General features: G+C 35.4%; 1 protein-coding gene across 1 annotated transcript in view; it reads left to right on the forward strand.

Moving 5' to 3' along the window:
* The window catches only part of LOC145245919 (matrilin-1-like), a 145,871-nt gene that overhangs the window by 92,619 nt on the left and 28,817 nt on the right, over positions 1-24,435 (forward strand). Inside the window, exons 8-10 of the mRNA XM_080107661.1 lie at positions 4,747-4,794; positions 13,852-13,908; positions 22,606-22,647. Of these exons, the coding sequence (XP_079963787.1) occupies positions 4,747-4,794; positions 13,852-13,908; positions 22,606-22,647 (147 nt within the window). The remainder of the gene's footprint in view (positions 1-4,746; positions 4,795-13,851; positions 13,909-22,605; positions 22,648-24,435) is intronic.

Here is a 24,435-nt window from a genome sequence, read left to right on the forward strand (position 1 = left end):
ACATCAGCTAAATTAGTTCTAAGCCCACGAATATTTGTGAATGCAAGCCTCAAGGTAGGAGGCAAGTTGGATTTGTTTGACCCTAAGCGTGGTTTAAGCTTATTTTTAGATTGTACTGTCGTCATACTTTTTTTTTAAGTTTCAGTTTAGGTAAGGGGGATCTGAACAAGAGGTTATGCAGAGCATCAGACATGCATCACAAGTAGATCATCAGCCGACCTTTCTTCAACTAGGACTGTGGCCTCAGGAAAGCCACAGGGGATGAGTTCAGGGTCCCTTTCCATGCGCGACATGGCACTACAAACATCCCGATATTATACAACTGTTGATGGAGCAGCCGCTCTAAGCGCTACCAAAAAGTTAGGGCTCCTGTACTACCAGTCGGAAACAGCAGCCAGTAATTGTCAATCCGGTACCCTCAACCCATCAGAGGAAGGTCAACCCAATCTAATTGCTCAGGCATATATGGTACTCAAGCACTCTCAAGTGCCCAGTTTTAGGGGTGGGTGTGTCATGAGTGGGGAAACGGCGGTCATTGCCCTAGACAAGAAACAAGATCTACCATTGGGTGTTTCTGTCGAATCACTGTGATATTGTCTCTGCGCCTGACTAATAGGCAAAGGAGGAGTGTGGAAGCCGGGCGATAGACAGAACCTATCTACTCCTTAAGCAATTTAGGTTTGCAAACCAGTTCTAGGAAGGTTGTCATCCAAGACTGAAGAGACCTCCCTCTCCTTAACACATGATGATAAATTAGTCCATTTGGAGGGTGTTTCCCCCACAGCACCCCCTTCCCAAGTTGATTTCTCCGGGTGTGAAATCAGTATCTTTTCTTTTGGCGGCAGACCGGAGGGTCTTGGTATTGATATGCCTTTTGGGGGTTCCACGTCAAAATAGTCGTATACTGTATCAATTGCCTCTCTGGCATCTGATTTGTTCGGATTTTTCGTTATTCTATAGACCTGCAGAAATTACTGGAGGGCCTTTTTCTGTCGGTGTGTCGCAAACTTCTTTTAACGCCTTTTTTGCGAGTCGAGGAAGCGTTCGGCCTAGCCGTTACTCCTGGAGTGGTAGTGGGGGTGCATAACTTGGTACGTCTCGCAGAATTCTTTGAACTCTGCCGAGGTGAACTGGGTAGCGTTGTCGCTGACCAAACAATCCACAACTTCAAAACGAGAAAACAACTCAAATAAAAATTCGTCGCCGTTGCTGTGGTCGGGTTTTTTAATCTCAGGACTTCTGGCCATTTCGAGTAGCTGTCTGCTACTATCAGGTAGTAAAAATCCTCTACTGGTCCAGCGTAGTCAATGTGAATCCTCGATCACGGTTGTTCAGCTTTAGGCCAAGGTTTATATGTTATAGGTGGTGCCTTGGCAACCAAAGCACAGCCTTTGCACATATTCACCATGTTTGTAATGTCTTGGCCATCGCTAGCCAGTAAACGAAACTTCTCATCAAGCTCTTCATCCGGTTTATTCCTTGATGTTCCATGTGAAAATCCTTTAGAATCCTTTTTTAAGAGTTTTGGGGATGGCAACTGCAAAAATAATGCCTAGTTCTTTCTCGATCTGATTATAATTTTTCTCCGAGATGCGAAAGCTATTAGCGGTTTTGAGCCATCTAGCATTCTATGTAACATACACGCGCCAATGCCACATAGGCTAGCGTTGCTAGTCACTATTATATCCAATTTCGGGTTAAAATGAGGAACAGTTTTGAAGTAAGGATTATTTTCATTTCTTGGAATGATGCTTGGCAACCGCTGTTTTATCCTTCTTTAGTAATTGATTAAGTGGTACACGCAATTTATGCATGTTGGGGATAAACCCTTGGTAATAATTTGCTAAGCCTAAAATGTTTTGTAATTGTGCTATGTTTTCCAGTACCGTCATTTCTCTAATAGCGGTCGCTCTGTCTGGGTCCGGGCGTCTTCCATCTTTATCAATGATATGTCCTAGGTACTTGATTTTTTTGTAAAAAGAATTCACGCTTGTCTTCTTTGACCATAATTTTGTATTCAACTGAATACTTCTCTGATATAGTTTGCGTGTTCTCCCCTGCTTTTGCTCGCTATAATGATGTAATATAGGTATGCAATGGCGGTGTCCAGGTCGCTCAGCATGGTATCCATGATTTTCTGGAATATCGCGGGTGCTACCTTGACCCCAAACGCGAGCCTTTCGTATCTGTGCAACCCCCGACGAGTATTAATACAGAGGAAGTTAGCGCTTTTGTTGTTTACAAGAATTTGTAAGTACGCGTTGCTCAGGCCGATCTTAGAAAAAACTTGCCGCCATTTAATTTCGTGAACACTTGCTCTGGACTGGGTAATGGATAGTGAAAGTCTTCTAACGACCCGTTGAGTCTGGTCGAGAAGTCAGTGCAAACGCGGATTTCCCCTTTTTTTGCGTAGAGTACTGGAGCAGCCCACTCACTATATTCAATTTTAGCCAGTACACCGATGTTTTCCAATCTATCCAGTTCCTGATTTATCTTGTTCATGGATGCGAACGGGGCATTACGTTTTTTTAATACACCGGTTGTGTGCCCGGTTCCAGTTTAAAATCTGCGGCCATTTTTGTGCATCTCGCAAGGCCAGGAGTAAATACATTTCGGAATTATTTTTTAAAAAAACTAGTTATAAGTTTCTCAGTTTCCGCTAGACGGGTTTTTAGTTTTTGGCAAAATGTGGATATAGGAAGATCCCACAGATGAAACTCATCCATATTGTCGGAACAGGTTCTTACTATTTTTTAATACATCTATTTTGAGTCTTTTCGTTTTTCCCAGCAAGGTGATGTTGGTGATTAATTCACCCTCAAAATTAATTTTTGTACCATTGACGGCCGTCGCCGTTCTGTTGGTTCTTAGCATAGTCGGTTTTCGTAATTTCTTCCACGTTTTGAAATTTATTATTGAAAAATCTGACCCACTGTCTAACTGAAATTTAATATCCTTGCTAACCCAGAGTAAGTTAGATGTCTTAATTCTATAAAACAAAAATATCTTTATTCAGAAATAATTATTATTGAAACAAAATCGACAATTATTTTTACTGCCGCTGTGGAATTTCCACAGACCCTGCTAGTAAAAATAATTACTTCGCGAAATTTTCGATACTTTTCTTGGCCTTCGGGACAAGATCAAAGTGTAGTATCTGTTCTTCAGATGCTGCACTTCTATTTCTTGTTCTCTTTCGGTGGAGGAGAAATCCTTCACGACTGAGACAATTTTTATTTTTGTACTTTTTCTCCACGTTAAAAAACGACCCTGGTGTCTAACTCTGTCCTGTGGGGAGGCATAGTAAATAGGTACAATATTGAGTTTGAGAAAAAATGTATCTCATTTCTATGGTTTTAGTTCTTAAAATCTTCAAGTTTTGAACATTTTGAGTTAGCGACAAGGTGCCCAGAACGACATGAATTCCTTTGACAAGCAGAAACAAAAACATTAACTTGCGTTTTTTTTTCTCCTTATATTAGGATTTTTTGCAGATCACTATTCTCCTTCACATATAGAAATTCCAAATTAATAACCATCCTTCTCTCTCTCTCTCTCTCTCTCTCTCTCTCTCTCTCTCTCTCTCTCTCTCTCTCTCTCTCTCTCTCTCTCACACACACACACACACACACACTTTCTCTCCGCCTTTTTCTCAAATCAGAGCGATGTTTGTATCCCCGGATTTTAGAAAATATCTTTCGAAAGCACTAACCTCAGTGTCTCTAGCTGTAAACAATCCCTGCAGGGTCACGGGTCACATCTGTTACATCTGAAATTTGGTATATAGGGTATTCAGACATGTGAAAAACTTTTTAATCGATTTTCAAGAGCTGCTAAGGGGTCAAAATTGATAAAATTGGTACGTGGAAGTCATCGGATTTTTATCTGTTCGTCAACTGTTTCACGAATGCGTATACGTGAATCGTTCACATGACAGATTACTTATGTTAAGAATAAGTAAGTTTGAAAACACTTTTTAAAAGATTGTGTCAAGCTGGCTTAATCCTTGTCGTAATTAACTCACTGCCTTTGGGTTTTGGTTTCGATCTCAGCTCGAGTATTTTTTTTTTTTTTTACTTAAATGAACATTTAACAAAAAAAGCGTAATACTCACATACACATATTTCAGTTTCTGTACGAATTAAAATATATTATTAATGCATATTTTACGAACAGGCAACGCCGGGCGACCTGCTAGTCATCTATATAAAATTCATCCGGGTCTGTCTGTCTATCTGTCTGCCTGTACGTTCGTTCCACTTTTTTTTTCAGAAACTATTAGATGGATCTCGCTGAAATTTTATATCGACCTTTGTTATAATTAGGTACAGCGTACTAAGTATTGTGACATTTCTTCGATGCACAGATTAGGGATTAATAGGGATTAGTCATCAACATTTCGCATTTAGTCCAGAAGTTTTCTCAGAACTACGAGGTCGATCTGGTTGAAATTTCGAATGAACTTTTGTTATTATAAGGTGTACCGAGCTAACTATTGTATTATCAGTTTGTTGCACAGTTAGGGGTTATTAGAGATTAGTATTAAATTCAAATATATACCACGAATTTTATCATATTCCACCTTCAATTTAGCATAAAGCACTCATTCTAAGTCAACAGGCTATAATTCCGTTTTAATTTTCAATTTTTGCTCGTTTTAACAGGGGCAAGAAGTCTAGTTTGTGTATATTCAGACAAAAACACGTTGACGTATAAAACCTAACAATTGTCTTTTTCGTTTTGTAGGCATGTTATGTTGCAAAGGATCTTGCCAAGACAGAGTTACCATTCTAAGTTAGGTAAGTAAGATTTTCCGGAATTTTTTTTTCTTTAAACGAGGGCAGTTGTCATAAAAATAATTGAATATGCTATTTTTTTTAATTTAATTTTTTTACTTGTCTCCCCACGAGGGCAGAGTTAGACACAAGGTTAGTTTTTAATGTTGGGAAAAAGTAGCTGCCCAAAAAGGGGGCATTCTGGATAGTAACAAAAATTTTTTTAAAATATGCATCAGTCATGTAGGATTTCTCCTCCATTAACTGAGACCAAAAAAGTGAGGAAAAAAGTGTAGTGTAGCATCAGAACAGATACTACACTTTTATTCAGGCTAAAAAGTTCAACATGAACAAAAATCTTAAGCACAAGGCCTTGATCTTCGGACCAAGAAGTCTTTTTTTGTTTTTATTCTCTTTTTTTTTTCTAATTATTTATCTATTTGAATAGGCTAGTTTGCTGGTCACGGTAAAATAGCCAAACACGCTTTTTGGGCTTATTTTGCCGGATCAATCTATAAGATCCGAAGATATTTGGACCCAGAAAGTTGGAAAGTTGTGGAGCACGTGTATGAAGCAGATAAAATTGTGAGCACAGTGGGTGTGTGGACTCTGTAGGCAGGATTTGAACAAGATGGTTTCTGTTGTCTGTGACTTGATTTCAGTGGGTGCACCTAAAGTGCATTGGTAAAAGAACCTTCCTCAAGTATAAATTTTGGATATGCAGAGACTGTTATGCCTGAATATTCTGAGAAAGATGCGTTTTTTTTTTTTTTAATATTTTATATTAAATAAATTGTTTTAATAGTAAGTAGTCGGAAAAATTAAAAATTTTCTTAAAATTTATAAATATAAATAAACTTTATTAAATCAGTCTTCTAAATCTGTCTTACTAGCATTTTTTACATAGGCCACATCACTTATCAAGGCCTAGAGGCCACTCGAGGATAAGGGTTAAAGAGTGTACAGTCGGCAATTGGACAATATAGCAATCGATATTAATGGAAATTCGGTAAATTTGTTAACTTAAGTGGAACGGCTCATCAAAAACTTGTTTACGTTAGACTTGAAGACAACCATATTGTAGTCAGTTGGAAAGCAGGAAAACGGCAGACAGTTCCACAGGCTTGCACTTCTAAGAAAGAAACTTTGTTCATGGAATCTACGTTTAGGTTTAGGCACAGATAAAGAGTGGTGGGAATTATTGATAGTGTTTTCAGCTAGACGAGTGTTTCTTGTGAAAGTTTGACGAGGGGGGACCATAGAATGAAGCTCATTGGAGCACTTGCCATGAAAATAACGATAAAGTAGATACAAACTCGCAACATGTCTTCTGTGATAAAGAGATTGCAGGAAAGAGAAAAGAAAATTTCCTACAAAGTCTATTTTGAACTCTATCAGGGCAAGATAAGTATTTTCTAGTAGCTCCTGCCCAAATGTGGCAACAGTTCTCCATACTCGGACGTACCTGGCTCTTATATAGATAGAGAATTGCATCAGCAGTGAGATATTTACTGGATCGATAGAAGAATCCCACCATTTTTCCAGCGGTCTTGGCAACGGATTTGATGTATGTGTTCCATTTCAGATCAGGAATAAAGATCAAGGCCAGATGCTTGTCAAAACATGAAGCCTCCCCAAGATGAGAGCCATTCATTTCAATTGATGCCAGATGGGGATCAAAGCGTTGATGATATCCAGATAAAAGCTCGATTTTAAATGCACCAAAAATAACCAGCAACTTCTTTCCCCATTGTACCACATGCTCAAGATCAGAGGAGAGATAATCGGAGAGAACTTGGTCGTTTACTGTCTTAGATGTGCTACCATAGATAGTAGTGTCATCAGTATAAATGTATACGGATGATGTAAGGATGTGATTTGGAATATAAATATTTATCTTCTCTATATAAATAAAATGAACTCATTTTTTCCCGTCTGATTTTGACCTTAATAGGATTAAAAATCAAGATATTTCACGCAAATATAATATGCACAAACGGCAGGACAATATCTGAGGTGTGTTATAGGCTTATTATTTCTCAAATTCCTCGATAATCTTAGATTTCTATACTTTTTCTGCTGAGAAGTCACGGCCAAAATCGGTTAAGATCAATGGAAGTGGTAAAATATTTTCTCTCTAATAAATTCCTCCTCCTCCTGCCACCACTTAACACCGTTTGGGGATCGTTCACAAGGAACAGTTGAGAAGAGAACACCGGTTTGGCTTCGTAGTTCTTTCATGTCAAGTTATTTAAAATCACTAAACTAAGCTGCAGTGCTCTGTGGCATAGTGGTTAGCGTGCTGGACAATTCACATTATATTTTCACGTTCGCGCCGACCTACCGTAGTCGGGTTTTTTTTTTTCCTAAACAACTGGAATGGACTTTTCTTGGTGGCCGAACTGTTAACGTTGCAGATGTTTTTTTTTTTGTTTTTTTTTTCACACTTTATTTTCCTACTTTTACTCATGACTCCGGGTTTGATCCTTCCTACTTACCTACCATAACATTTTTTTAAACTCCCCCCCCCGTCCCGGAAACAAACACTCGGGCAACGCCGGGTACCCCCGCTAGTCGGTAAATAATCTGGGATCTATTTTAGCAGAACCAGCAAATTAAGTAGTGTTTTTTTTGGGGGGGGGTCCAAAACTGGCGTTTGATTATTTTACCGGAACCGGCAAAATAGCCTTTTATAAAGGAATGTGTCAAGTCTGAATCCTGTCGGTTATCAGTCTGCGTCTTTTTCCCCGCCCCCCCCACCTCATGCTGACGCAGCAATGTTTTCATGTATTCATTAAAGCACATTTTTTTTATCAGAATCAAAATATTAATGTCTATGATTGAAGTACACTAATACATTGAGAGTTTAAGAATGAATGATGAGTATTTTCGGTAATGTTAGATTAAAAAAAATGGCCGCTGAGTTCAAGTTTTATGTAAAAATTGAAATTGAAAGAAATCTTTACACCATTTATAAATTATAAAGATAACTGTTCGTAAGGAAAGTTTGCTTTTTTAAAAAAAAACACAAAAAAAACAGACTTTTTTTCGGATTGAACGACGAAATCCATCTTTTGAAAATTATTATCCCCAACCATCAACTTATTGCGAATAACAGTTTAATGGGCATAGTAAATTATAAATCTTATACTTCTAGCTACATGATAAGTTGGAATATTGTTATGTGAATCCGTATGACATCATTTACAATACTTGTTCAGCGGCCATTTTCTTTCTAGACCACAATGTCGACACATTACAGTAATTCCAATCAATAAAAAGAAAAAATAAAGCGTCTTTTTGTTTAGGGCGGTATGATTATAAAAAGTACCAACATTAATTAATCGTAAAAACATAAACTTAATTTTCGTTCTTGTTTATTTCTAACACATATCACCGAAAAAAAATACTTTTACACACACACACACACTCTCTCTCTCTCTCTCTCTCTCTCTCTCTCTCTCTCTCTCTCTCTCTCTCTCTCTCTCTCTCTGATTGCAATTAGATGTTAAAAAAAGTATCTAGTTAGAATCAAACATCGATTTGATCAATGTATTTCTATTTAGGTTTTATCTTGAAAATCTACAAGATACATTAAGAGATATGTGTGTGTTTGTGCTTTGAGATACGCGTGCATATTTTATACATCTCTGCTTATATGTATGTGGCTCGTCTTGTCATTATTCTTATTAATAACATGAATATTTTGCTATTTTCATTTCAGTGTCTCCTTCATACCCGACTGAGTGCATCATTCTTGGTGATATCTATTTTGCGTATTATTCTGATACCCCACCCCTCAGTAATAATCTATAATCATTACTTAAATCGCGTACAATAGTCCACTGTGAGTGTTGAGTGTAGTTGCTGACTGTGCATATGTGTGCACACTTGTGTCTGTGTGTGCGCACAAATGTGTATGCTTGACAATGTTATTCTATAGAATGACCTTTCAAAAATTATCACACGTGGAATCGTTAATAAAATTCGCAATTCTTTCTACAATCCAACAATTTTGGGGTGTAAATAAATTTCGGTTTATGATCCTAGATAGACTTCATGTTTACCAAACCTTAAGTTCCCCTAATTATTTGAAAGATAATTACTATCAGGTCGATGCAAAGGCTATTGCTGGTTTGTAAAATTGGTATTAAAGTCATTGTCATTTATTATAAAGTTGATGCAAAAATAACGTTTAACTTCAAAAGATCACAACTACTTTCATAATAAACTTTATTAATCGAAATAAGAACCATTAGAATTGAAACATTTTTGCCAACAAGAAACAAATTTATTTATCCCATTAGCATAGAAATCCAGAGTTCTGGAGGCGATGAAGTCATTGAAGGCTAATTCGGCATCATCTCTGTTTTTGAAGCATTTTTCGCGCAGGAAGTTGTCGAGATGCTTGAAAAAGTGATAATCGATGGGTGAGAGGTCCGGTGAGTATGGCGGATGAGGAAGAGTCTCGTAGCCCAATTCGTTCAGCTTCTGCAGGGTCAGTTGAGCAACATGCGGGCGAGCGTTGTCATAGAGGAGAATTGATCCCTTCATATTGACCAATCTCGAGCACATACGTTGAAGCTTCTGGCGCATTTCGTCAATTTCTCAGCAGTACTTCTCCGACGAAATTGGTGCGTCTGGATTCAAGAAGCTGTGATGAATAAGATCGGCCACAGGCCATCATTCAGTCAGCATAACCTTTTTGTGTGCAATTTCGGCTTCGGGAAGTGTTGTGGAACGTCTCCGGCATACAACCACTTTACCGAACGTCGCCAGTTGTCGTAGAGGATCATCTTCTCATCACACGTCGCAATCTACTCGAGAAATGAGTTATTTTTGTTGTACAGAAGGAGCGTAGAAGACATGTTAAAACGACGATTTGTTTTATTATCGTTCCATTCCTTCGACACCCATTTATTCAACTTTTTTGACTTCCCTATTTGCTCTAAATGGCGAACGATTGTTGAGTGGTGAACCTCGAGTTCAACAGAAACTTCTCGTGTGGTTTTGCGAGGATTGGCTTCAATTAAGGCCTTCAAATGGTAGTTATCAATCGGCCGGCCGCGACAGTTTTCATCTTTGAGGCTCTCGTCAACATTGCGAAATTTCTTTACTCACTGTTGTGCCAAACATTCGTTAGTGGTTCATGGACTGAAGCATCATTGATATCACGAGCTAGACGATATTAGATGTGGTATCAGATGGATAGAGGATATTAGGCATCGCAGATAGATCAAGGATAGTAGACATAGTATCAGATAGATAGAGGATATTATATATGGTATCAGATTGATATAGCATATTAGACATGGTATCAGATAGAGGATATTAGACATGGTATAATATGGATAGAGGATATTAGACATGGTATCAGATACATAGAGGATATTAGACAGGAGGTAAGATATATAGAGGATATTAGACAAGGTATCAGATAGATAGAGAATATTAGATATCGTATCAGATACATAGAGGATATTAGACATGGTATCAGATGGATAGATGATATTAGACATGGTATAAGGTAGATAGATGATATTATACATGGTATCAGATACATAGAGGATATTAGGCATGGTATCAGATAGATAGATTATATTGACATGGTATTAGATAGATATATGATATTAGACATGGTATCAGATAGATAGATGATATTAGACATGGTATCAGATTGATAGAGGATATTAGATATGGTATAAGATAGATAGATGATATTAGACATGGTATTAGATAGATAGAGGATATTAGCCATGGTATCAGATAGATAGAGGATATTAAACATGGTATTAGATAGATAGAACATATTAGACATGGTATGACATTGATAGAGGATATTAGAGATGGTATCACATGAATGGAGGATATAAGACATGGTATCAGATAGATTGGGGAAATTCGACATAGTATCAGATAGAGGATATTAGATATGGTATCAGATTGATATAACATATTATACATGGTATTAGACAGATGTAGGATATTAGACATGCTATCAGATAGATAGAGGCTATTCGATATGTTATCAGATAGATAGAGGATATTAGAGATGTTATCAGATAGAGGATATTAGACATGGTATTACATGGATACATGATATTAAACATGGTATTAGATAGATAGAGGATATTAGACATCGTATCAGATAGATAGTGGATATTAGAGATGGTAGCAGATAGCTAGAGGATATTAGACATGGTACCTAATGGATAGAGGATATTAGACATCGTATCAGATAGATCAGGGATATAAGACATTGTATCAGATAGATAGAGGATATTAGACATGGGATCAGATAGTTAGAACCTATTAGACATGGTATTAGATAGATATAGGATATTGGACCTGTTATAAGATAGATAGATAGAGGATATTAGATATCGTATCAGATAGATAGGGAATATTAGACATGGTATCATATAGATGGAGGATATTAGATATGGTATCAGATTGATATAACATATAAAACATGGTATCAGATAGAGGATATAAGACGATATTAGATTGATAGAGGATATTAGATATGGTATCAGATACATAGAGGATAATTGACTTGGTATCAGATAGATAGATGATATTAGAAATGGTATCAGATAGATAGAGGATATAAGATATGGTATCAGATACATAGAGGATATTAGACATTGTATCAGATAGATAGAGGATATTATACATGGTATCAGATAGATAAAGTATATTAGACATGGTATCAAATAGATAGAGAGTATTAGACATGGTATAAGATAGATAGAGGATATTAGACATGGAATCCGATTAATAGAGGATATTAGACATGGTATCAGAGGATATTAGACATATTATCAGATAGATAGAGGATATAAGACATGGTATCAGATTGAGGATACTACACATCGTATAAGATAGATTGGGATATTCGACATTGTATCAGACAGATAGAGGATATGAGATTTGGTATCAGATTGATATAACATATTAGACATGGTATCCGATAGATAAAGGATATTAGACATGGTATCAGATAGAGGATATTCGACGTGGTATCAGATACATAGAGGATATTAGACATAGTATCAGATAGATAGATTATATTAGACATGGTATCAGATAGATAAATGATATTAGACATCGTATCAAATAGATGATATTAGACATGGCATCAGATAGATAGAGGATATTAGACAGCGTATCAGATATATAGAGGATATTAGACGTGGTATCAGATAGATATAGGATATTAGACAGCGTATCAGATAGATAGATGATATTAGACAGCGTATCCGATAGATAGAGTATATTAGACATGGTATCAGATAGATAAAGGATATTAGACATCGTATCAGATAGATAGATGATATTAGACATGGTATCAGATAGATATAGGATATTAGACAGCGTATCAAATAGATAGATGATATTAGACAGCGTATCCGATAGATAGAGTATATTAGACATGGTATCAGATAGATAAAGGATATTAGACATCGTATCAGATAGATAGATGATATTAGACATGGTATCAGATAGATATAGGATATTAGACAGCGTATCAGATAGATAGATGATATTAGACAGCGTATCCGATAGATAGAGTATATTAGACATGGTATCAGATAGATAAAGGATATTAGACATCGTATCAGATAGATAGATGATATTAGACATGGTATCAGATAGATATAGGATATTAGACAGCGTATCAGATAGATAGGTGATATTAGACAGCGTATCCGATAGATAGATGATATTAGACATGGTATCAGATAGATAAAGGATATTAGACAGCGTATCAGATATACAGATGATATTAGACATGGTATCAGAAAGATAGAGTATATTAGACATGATATCAGATAGAGGATATTAGACATGGTATCAGATAGATAGAGGATATTAGACAGCTGCATGTTTCACATCAAATGCTGAAGAATTTTAAAGCGAGGAATTTATAAGCTCGTTGACAGACAGCATCAATTTAGTAAAGATCATTATTGTTATGAATAAGGCTCGAACAAGAAAATAGTCTTTTCACTATTTTCACTCTAAGGTATATATTAGACACAGTTAGACACAATTATCAACCCCGAAGCACATCAGTCTATCTAAAAACATATGATAACAGAGTCAAAACAATGAAATGAATAGTCTGTTGTCCTAGTTATGAATAAAGATTTTCAAGATGAAATTTTAAATCGCCTCTCCTGAATCGGCACTGCTTGAGTCCAGTAGCAAGACGAAGTCTAGGACGACTGGAAACAATGTCGAGATAAGCGAAGAGCACATACAGCACCTGGAAGTCCCAAAATGGTCACCCACCTAGTACTGACCAGGCTCAATGAGGCTTGACTTCGGTGATCTGTCGGAAACCGGTGTGTCAAACGTCATTATACAAAATTAGATAGAATTTGATTATTTAAAGGCACGGCTCAACAAAAACTTGTTTACTTTAGATTTTAAGGCTACTAAGAAGCAGGTCAGCTGAACAGATTTGGGAAAGAAGCTTTGTTCATGGATTCTGCGTTTAGATTTAGTCACAGATAAAGAGTGGGTTTATAGTGGTTGTAGCTAGTCGAGTATTTTGTGAAAGTTTAGCAAGGGGGAACTGTTGATTAGAGTTCAGTCGAGCACTTGCCATGAAAATAACAATAAAGCAGAGACAGGCTCGCAACGTCTATTTTGTGGGAAAGAGGTTGCAGGGAAGAGAAAGGGGCATCACCTACTAAGTTTTGAAGCCGGTTTTGTAACCCTATCAAAAGATAGGGTGCATCGAGCAGCTCCTGCCCACATGTAGCAACAGTACTGCATTTTAGGCTTATCATTGAGTGGTGATAAAACAAAGACTGTTGAGTATTCATGATTGAAATTGATGAATGAGTCAAACATAGACAGGAGTATAGTTGCAGCAAGTATGATTGGATTGAAAAACGGATTTTGAATTTTATTAACCATTCCATGAGTCGCATTTAATTTAGGTCATTCTGGTTTAGGAAATATATATTTAAGCAAAATTTAAATTAAACTAGATTTATGAAAAAGTTTAATAAAATTTTTATTATTTGTGTTCATAACATTTGAAATCTGTTATCTTTTTTAGAATGTCCAACTTGTAACAGGAAAGTCCAATGTGCAACGTCTAAAAACTGCTTTTGGAGTAAGTAAAAATTGATTGAATTAATTGTTCATTCGATTTCATTAACGTGTATAATGCTCCCTATCTTGGGTTGAGAATATTGGGAAGTGATAAGTAAACTGCCATTAGCGTATTGAGCGATGCTCTTTGTGTAAACAAATTGAGTTTAAGTGTTTGAAAAATGTTTAAACATTGTTAATTCACAAATCCCGATAGCGTAACGGTTAGATGCGCTGACTGCCGTTTAGGCGGTTGAGTTTCAATCCTGTCTAGAGGTAGTTTCTTGTCTAGCCGCATTGATGAGCTGCGAAACAATATGTGGATGACTATATATATATATATATATATATATATATATATATATATATATATATATATATATATATATATATAAGGTTTGTTCCAAAAGTAAAGCTATTCCCAATGCAGTTTTACGATGTACGATGGTTGTGCATGGGCGTCTGGAACGCGCTTTGTCATACGAGGGTCGCTTCAAAAGTAAAGCCTCCGCCTTTTTTTTTACTTGAAAATTTGAAGATCTACGAAGACGGGAGCAGTACCATTAAAACAGGCGACCTTTTGCGTTCTGTAATTTATTTTTGTACATAGTAAACGCCATTCTCACTGCACTTTTGCCAGAAATCCAATGATACATCTCTGCTTCTGATGCACATTTATGATAGTGGTTGCTTTCTTATAGTCTCGCATAACCAATATCTACAATCACATCATGAATGCAAAAGTACAGTCATCATAACACATCAATTTACAATCTCCTCTGATCTATTCGGGCGAAATAAAAAATAGGAGACATTACTTTTGGAATGCCCCTCTTATATATATATATATATATATATATATATATATAGTCTTCGAAGTTTTTAACCTTTAAAACGACATAAAAACACTTATTTAATTTTTATATATTTTTATCATTCATTGGAAAACTATTTAGTAAGTCATTTAATCACCTGCATGACGCGTATTTAAGCGATTAAGCGATACCCACTGTTTTTTTGTAAAGAAACTGACAGTTTGAGCACTGCGCGGCGGAAAAATGCTAATTTAATGGGCATTTGAGGAGAAATATTTACGGGCACTGATTCTTGGTCTGATGGTTAGAGCTGCCGACTGTCAGAACGGTGGTTGAAGGCTGGGAAAAAGTGTATGTCTAGCCGCACTGATGAGTTGTGATATAACGGAACAGTACTGTATGTGGATGACTATATCTTCTATAATATAAAACTGGACGTGTGTGTGTGCGTGTGTGTGTGCGCACGCGCGCGTGTGTGTGTGTGTGTGTGTGGTCACGAATAGGCTCCTATATGGTTGACTATTTTAAAAAACTGATTACATATAATGATAGAAGATGTATCGATGATCAGGAATGGGTATGTTTTATCTGGCAGATCGGTGGTTCATTAAAATTGTGGGGTCTGCGTTCGCGCCTGGTCCACAAAGTATGGAAATAAAAAAAAACGTTTACAAGCGTTTTTGATATAGATGTACATAAGAATATTTTGATAAGTATCTTTTAACTTAAATAGGGATGGTATAATAAAATTGTGGGGTCTGCGTTTGCGCCTGGCCTCCATAGAATGGAAATAGACACAAACTTTAATAAAGACTTTTCATATCTATCTACGTAAGTATACTTTGATAATTATGTTTCAGTTTGAAGAAATATGGTATAATAAAATTATGTGGTGTTCGTTCGCTCCTGACCTCCATAGAATGGAAATATGTCACAAAGTTTAACAAGGTTTTTTTATATAGATCCATAGAATATTGTGATAAGTGTTTCAGTGTGAACAGGTATGGTATAATAAATTATGGGGTTTATCTATTTTATTTTTATTTTCATCATATTTTGCTTTGGTTTTATACCCTCAAATTCGAAGCTATCTCTTTACAACCCTTCCTTTTCATAACCTATCATACTTTCATAAATCAGAGTTCATTTTCTGCAGGCTGTTTTTGAACCCAGTCAACGACGGGTACTTTTGTGCTAGTATATATATATATATATATATATATATATATATATATATATATATATATATATATATATATATATATATATATGTTTAAAGAAAAAATAGAAAAAACCGAATGAAATTATTAAAAAATCAACGTTTCGTCCTTGTCTCAGAGGACATCTTCAGGATAATTGAAATAAAAATGTGATAAAAGAAAAAGTCATAGATCGTGCGAAAAAAGACTTTTTCTTTTATCACATTTTTATTTCAATTATCCTGAAGATGTCCTCTGAGACAAGGACGAAACGTTGATTTTTTAATAATTTCATTCGGTTTTTTCTATTTTTTCTTTAAACATAACGTCAACCACCGCTGGTACATTTTTTCATTCCTTATACATATATATATATATATATATATATATATAGTCTAAAAATCATTTTAAATCCATATTTAAAAAGAAAATGTAGATTGCGTGTGAAAATATTTGTATTGCTACCTTGGTCATATACGTTTACACAAAAACAATTTACAGGATGGGGTATTAAGGAAAGTAGAATAAAACTATTACATCATTTTGATGTTTAGCGTTGCAATCGCAACGAGTAAAAACTCTTTTTAAATAAAAGAAAAAATAATAATTGTTGAAAATTGCCCATGTTTTTATACAATACTTACGTAACTGAACCGATTTTGCCAAATTAAATCTAAAACTTGGGTTATTTTAAGATTAAATTGGGGTTAGTTTAGGGTTAAGTTCAGGATATGTTATTGTTTGGTCCGTACTGTAGAAGTAGTAAATTGTTTTCAGTGTTGTTGATAGGCAATACTATTTTGTCAAAATAGAATAAGTGAGAAAATGGATGAAACAAAAATACGATGTAATTAACTCGTAATGCGTTTGTATTTTTCATTTTATTTATTTATTTATCATTCTTATGACAAGAATTTGTAGCAGCAGGAGAAGCCTGATTTGAATATGTTTAGTTTGTAATATCATTGCTGATTGGTTGTAGCAGTTAACTTCTTTTTTGGATTGTCCAATCAAAGACCATCACACAGGCGAGTTGGCCAGGTGGCTAAACTTAAAAAAGGTTGACCCCCATTACAGTTCTCTCATTTTTTTCTGTTCTCCTACGGGACTCTCTAATCGTTTGTTCCCGTTCATACATAGACATACCCTCCTATTAATAACTTCAACATGCATCGATAAAAGCTCTCTTTCAACAGGTCTGTCTAAATCATTCATTTACATCCATATATATCAACTATTTCCACAACTAACCCGTTTCTACAATTCATACTAACGAAGATAATCAATAAAGTTTTAATTAAATGACACTCTTGTCTTTTAATTCTACAAATTCTTGCAGTGACTTTTTGGACACTCTAAACCCTGCGAGAAGAAAACACCAGGAACAAAATAATAAGGGAGTTAAATCGCAATCCAGAGATTCTGCAATCTGTTATGAATAATGTTTTGAAAAGAGCACAAATATGCGAAGCTGAAAATGGGCAGCATTTAAAAGACATTATTTTTCATGAATAAAGATTGTTTGAATTTTACATTTTGTTAAAAAGAAGATTGCAATGGGTTAGTCAGAATGTGTTGAAATGGGCAGCATTTAAAAGACATTATTTTTCATGAATAAAGATTGTTTGAATTTTACATTTTGTTAAAAAGAAGATTGCAATGGGTTAGTCAGAATGTGTTGAAATTACAGAAAGATATTATCAATAATAGAGAATCTATTTAAGTTCAAAATCCTTCAGTGACTTTTGGACAGCCCTTTATGTGCTAGTTGTAATATCTCTTGTTTGGGTTGAACATGAAAAAAAAAGATTGTTTCTTTGGTTCCGTGCAAGATTCGTTTTATCATTTGTGTTCAATTTCTTAATCTGTGGCTGGTTAGGGTTAGAGTTAGGGTTAAGGTTAATCTATGATCAGTGTCACATTGTTATGTGGGTTAGTTTCAGTACTCGAGAATTTTCCTCAACCTTTCAGTCGTTTTCGTCAATGCTGTGCATTTTATAGTGTCAATCCTTCCTTTGATTCTAGTTTCTCCTAGTCTTTTTTCAAGGTTTCTGAAATCCTTCCTAATACTCCCGCAATTATAGGTATTACTTTATTTATGTTTCTTTTTAGTATTCTGGTTAGTTTCGTGTATTCGCTTAGTTTTTTTTTTATGTCTTTTGTCTTCACCGTCTGATCTTCTGGATGGCGAAGTCTATAATTTATCAAGTTTCTTTCTTGACTGTTATCATGTACAGTTTTCTTGCTTAAATGCATCTGTCCGCTTGTGCTTCCACTACTTTGCTGTGTGCACATGTCATTTGTTTTCACGTTCAAAGTGCAGACGTTTGCATAGTTCTCAATTTTTTCTATTGTGTTTATGTATGTTTTTCGCGTATCATGTGATTTGCTGTTGTGTCTTTCCATTAACAGAGTCCAGATTTATATTTTCCTGTGCTGTTTTATATTGGCTTTTATATAGTTAGTTTTGGTTGCGTTGTTTTGTGTGGCTATCAGCAGCCCATCTTTTTCTCTATCCAAATATCTTTTTTTGTAGCAATGTCCGTGTGTCTCTTCTTTGGTCTGGCTCTGTGTTGCTAATGCTCTTCCCGTTTTACTTTTCTTGTCTTTTTGTATTCAGTTTCACTGCTTGTTTTATTCTGTATATCCTCTTGTCCTTCTCTTCTGTTAAGCAGTAAATTTGATGTACTTGATCCATCTCAGATCAGAAGTAAAGGTCAGTCCCAGAAGCTTGTCAAAACATGGAGCCTCCCCAAGATGAGAGCCATTCATTTCAATTGATGTCAGACAGGGATCAGAGCGTTGATGATGTAAAGATATAAGCTTGGTTTTAGATGCATTAAAATTAACCAGCCACCTCTTTCCCCATTGCACCATGTGCTCAAGACTAAAGGAGAGAGAATCAGAGAGAACCTTATCGTTTACGGCCTTTTAAGTGTTGCTATAGATTGTAGTGTCGTCAGCATAAATGTCTATGAATGATCTTAGGATGTGATTTAGGAGATCAATGATGTAAATCAGGAAGAGATTTGGGCCTAAGATGAACCCCTGAGGGACACCAGCATTAATACTGTGAGTTTCTAACTTCTGTCCATCAACTACTGCTCTTATGAACCTATCAGAGAGAAATGATTTAATAATTGAAAAGACATTTTTAGCTATACCGTAGCTGGAGATCGTGAGAAGTAGACCTTTATGCCATACTCTGTCAAAGGCCTTTGATATGCCAAAAACAATTGCCCTAAAACGGAAGTCCCCGTCGAGAAATTTACATATCCTATAAGATATAACTGTTAGCACATCTGCTATAGATCTAGCAGAACGGAACCATATTGCATGTCACTGAGGAGGTTATTTTTGCTGAGGTGGTTGACTACTTTACTATTTAACACAGATTACAGCAACTTACTCATGACGCACAGGCGACTGATTGTTCTGTATCGGGAGGAAGATAGCCGATCACCCGAATTTTTAAATACGGGACATACAGATTAGGTTTTCCAGGGAGTTGGGAAGCAAGTCTATTTAAGACAACGTTTAAACAGCTTTGTAAGTGTGGGAGCTAGTTCTGGTTGAAGCTTTTTGAGCACTAAAATAGGAATGCCGTTAGGGTCAGTTGCTTTACTGGAATCAAGTTTTTTTATTAGTTTGGCAACATCACGCAGATATTTGCATGTCACATAGCGTGTTTTCAGACACAGGAGTAAATATAAGGGGTTAGCTGATCGCACAAAGTTCTTGGCAAAGATTTTGGCTTTGTCTGATGCTGACGAGATTGTCTCATGTCCATTGATGATGGTTGGGATAGAGCACACGCTTCTATTCAGGACCCTGTTTGTTAATTGCCAATACTGATGGAACCAAGCCGCTGCTCAGTTACTTTGGACTTGACGGGCTGAGCATACAACTCTCTCGCATTTTTTATTCCTCTTTTGCAGTGGTTACTGGTAGTTCTGAATGCGGCTTTAGTCCCAATACATCTATTATGTTGGAAGCAATGGAAATAATTTTTGTGCGCAATGGCCGCAGCATATTCTGGAGGAACCACAGCTAGCTGTTAGTTTTTCTCTAGAATTTTTGGAGAGTATGAGGTGATCTATACCTATAATTAACGATTTCGTCAGGTCAGATACTATAGAGGGCACGTTCTTTTTAAACATGGAACATAGAGGTAAATCTGATATAAATATACGGAAGCTATTCCAGTCAGCCATAGAGTATCGATATACTGTACAATGGAGAGGTTCGTCAGAAGACTTATTACATTTTGTCTTTATCTTAACTGAGACAACAAAGTGGTCAGAATATCCCAATGGAGACAGAACGAAAGATGAACATAGCTTAGGGCAAGTTGTGAGTAAAGGGTTTTGGAGACTTGTATACTGATCGTCAATGTCGGGAACACGGGTGGATTCGTGGACAATCTGGGTTAGGTCATAATCAATGGAGATATCGTGACAGAACCTCTCCTCATCATCTGTATTATTTGAATGGGCTGCCCATTCCACATTGTGAAAATTTAAGTCTCCACAGATGTGAATGTTAGTCGAAGGATAAGTAGACAGGATGTAGTCAATTTTCTCAGATATATCTTAAAGATAGTAACTTAGCTGTTGTGGAGGCGATAGAGGGCAAATATAAACGCAGTGGTGTGAGCAAGTGCAATTCGGAAGCACACATAGGGCAATTTAGGGTCTACTCTAAGAGAGGTCTCTACCACGTGGAAAGCCATCTCTTATGTAGGCACATATTCAATACCCATGGTGATCTTCAAAGTCAAAATTACGAACTCATCTAGAGAAGTAGTCGGTCCAATGCCAGTTTTGCTTAATAATAATAGGTCTGGTTTGGTCTCCTGTAATTGGGTTTCAACCACTGGAAGGTTGGAACGTAGACCCCTGATGGTGGAGAAGGCATGATAGTGGAGGTCTACATTGGAAGTTGAAGTTCTGGAGACTGCTCACAATGGAGTTTTTTGATTTGTAGAATAGGTAGACAGACTTGGTTTGATCAGGGCAGAGAGGAAGAGTAAGGGAGAAAAAGAAGCGAATAAATATTTTATTTTTGTTTTTGCTTTTTTTGTAGACTATGATAAGATAAAGCCGTAACAATTACCCACTGATATGGCAAGCCCCACCAGAAGCTACTACATGGTCCAGAATCCATTCACCAAATGGCAATACCGCAACCCCAGTAATTTGCACCTGCTGATAGAATGGCCTCCTTAGTGGTTCCCTGACTATCAGGCGGATAACGTCAGCTCAGTAAAACGTTTACTTCTAGCATCCTTATTACTGACATGGCTACAAAAATAGAAATATAAAAAAAAATTCCGACATCTCATGCGACTGCTCACGCAAAAATACTGCCGACCTAGAATGTAGCTTTTTCTTCTCCCTTTGTCAGAAAAATCACTCGTTTTAAACGAAGGCTGAGGGACAAATTAGGAGAGGCGAGAGTTATGGGAGATGCCGACAGCGTATCCACAATGCATTGTACTCTCCATTAATAATAATAATAATAATAATAATAATAATAATAATAATAATAATAATAAGTATCCTAATATAAGTTCACTTGACCTGTTTAGGAGAAAGCATGGCGATAGGTTTCCCTCTCACTAAGTGAAATACAGAAAAGAATTCAGTTGGCAAAATTAACGTATGTAATTCTTGAGCAACATAGTTATTTTTGTGAAGCCATTCCCGACTTGATTTGAATGGAAATTGTCTACCCCTTTATCAAATATTCGATGCTAGCCGGCGATTTGTTAGTATGACTATTTGCAAAAGAATGGCGTCGGCCGTTTTATTTTATTTTTATTTTATTTTATTATTTATTGATTTTTTTATTTGATTTTTTTTAGAAAAGAACACGTTGGCAGACGTTGATTTAAAATTGGAGAATGCGTTTATTTTTAGGAAACTAGCAAGCGAATCACAAACCGCAAATTAACAACAATAAATTCCAAGAATAAATTTTAACAATAGTATTCTTTGGTGGTGAGGGGGGACAAGTGTGAAAGAAAAACACTTAGGTAAATAAATACACAACTGAAAGAAAAATAAACTTTTTAGGTAGGGAAACTATCAATAGAGTTGATGAAAATGAAAATGGTAGAAACCATTTCGGTCTTTCTAGAAATATTACAGCTAGCAATGTCCACTCTAAATATAGTCGATATTTATGCCTCGACTTTGATCATTTGAGTATTTATATAAATTTATTATGATATTTGAATATTTAGAAAATGGTGTTAAATTACCATGTAAACTCACTGTTGAACAAATACTATATTTATTTTTCAGGATGATTAGTTGCTGACAGCATTTGGCAGTGAGTATGTATGTAGAAAAATTAAGTACGTGGAGAATAAAGTAAAGAAGAATGATATAGGTGATAGAGAAGTTTGTTGAATGCGGATTAGTAGAAGTGGATTCATAAAAATGCAGTACGAATGTATTCCTAGCGTAAATATACCAAAAGTGTTTACATGTGGTGATATTGGTTGTCTACTGATTAAAACAATGTCTGCCTTTCTAGAAAAAAATACAACAACTAGCAATGTCTATTCGTAATATGGGCAGCCCACTTTGTATTATTTGTATATTTATATAATTCCTTACAATATTCGAAGAGGGTGAGATCAGTATGATATTTGAACATTTAGGAAAATGGTGTTAAATTACTATTTTCATTTTTCAGAATTGCCAATATGCTGGAGAGGCTGCTGCCAATCTCTTTGGTGTAAGGTAAGACATCATTCACGCCTACATTTCCTTCTAACACGGACGACAATAAAAAAACGACAATAGCAATACTAGCAGGCAACCCGACGTTACCCGGTCGTAAATACGCTTAAATATGATACTTTAATTCATGCAGATTACGAATTTATTATTATAGATACAACTCTCTAACGATTATTATATTGAACCTAATTTATAGTATTGATATCCTAACTGTATATATATATGCGTGTATATATATATATATATATATATATATATATATATATATATGGGGGGGGTGAGTCTACATATATATATATATGTGTATATATGTGTGTATATATATGTGTGTGTATGTATATGTATATATATATAATACAATGTTTTTATAACTACGAATAAAGGATATTTGTAAAATTAAAATGTTAAATAAATATTGATTAATAATTAAAAATTACATTTTTAAAAATATAAAGAATACATTTCCATTTCCAAATGTTATTTAAAAAAAAAAACGATATTTACCACTGGATCTTGTATGTACGTATTTTTCATGCTACTGTAACTTTGATAATTTCACATTGAATTATTTTTTCATAATTAATTATTTATTGAAACAAAATTCAATACCGTAAAACAAAAGAAACAAAAGTAATGTAAAAAAAATTGTTTGATATTTCTGCCAGAACGTTCCTTCATTTTATTAGTCAGTTTCTATCGCCAGTGGCTATAAGTATAACCTCTGAGGTTTTTTTAATCATAACCCCATTTATATATATTGCAGCAATATATATATATATATATATATATATATATATATATATATATATATATATATAGGAGCAAACAGTTAATAAAACATGTTAAAAAACACTTCGAAAAAGAGTTAAAAGCATATTTAATCTGAAAAGGAAACACTTGATAAGTGGATAGTCTTTAATCCGCGGAGTTTCGAAGAAATACTTTCCTTCTCATCAGAGGGTAGGAATTAGCAAAATGCGGGATTGGATTTTGCATACAAAAGTATTTGATGAAACAACAAGTAAGTCAAAGATCTTACTTGATAACAAAAAAGTGAAGCAGAGGGAATATGGTGAAGAAAAAGGTGATTACACGTGAATGGATAGTCTGGTGACTATATATATATATATATATATATATATATATATATATATATATATATATATATATATATATATATATAGTATGATTTTTTGTAGGACATTAAATTTCAATGTTGCAACTACGAAGAGAAGACGAATCCTGATTTATTTATGATTAGAAGAGGGAAAAGTGCTTGCTGGCCAGTTTTGCCCTCATACCTCTAGAACTGAATTGGGGGATTTTATTTAGAATTAAAAGGGAAAGAAGCACGAGGATAACTATGCGTATGAAAATCAAGGGACTTTAATATCTATTAACGAGGAGAAAAATGGGAGACCATGTGTACACACACACACACACACACACACATATATATATATATAACGAAAGCTGTGTTATGATCTATGTACAATGCTCGAATCTCTTATAGCCTAAACATGTTCAAACCTAATATACATTTCTTCTGTTTACAACGAGAAGGTCTCTTCAAACGAATGTGAATAGTTTTCAGGATCTTCAAATTAAAGTTTGAATGAGCATGACTTAAGTTGGTAAATGAAATTCCTATCGCATGAGGATTTTTTAAGTAAATGGTCGGCTGTGGGAGACTTTGATGTGTTACTTCGAACGTTCGTTGGTAGGTTTGTTCCATTCCTGATTTTGTTAAGTATTTGTTATTGTAAAAAGAAGGAATGCGTCT

Source organism: Euprymna scolopes, chromosome 23 (genome assembly GCF_053919585.1).
Source record: "Euprymna scolopes isolate OS-2025 chromosome 23, ASM5391958v1, whole genome shotgun sequence".
Lineage (NCBI taxonomy): Eukaryota > Metazoa > Mollusca > Cephalopoda > Sepiida > Sepiolidae > Euprymna > Euprymna scolopes.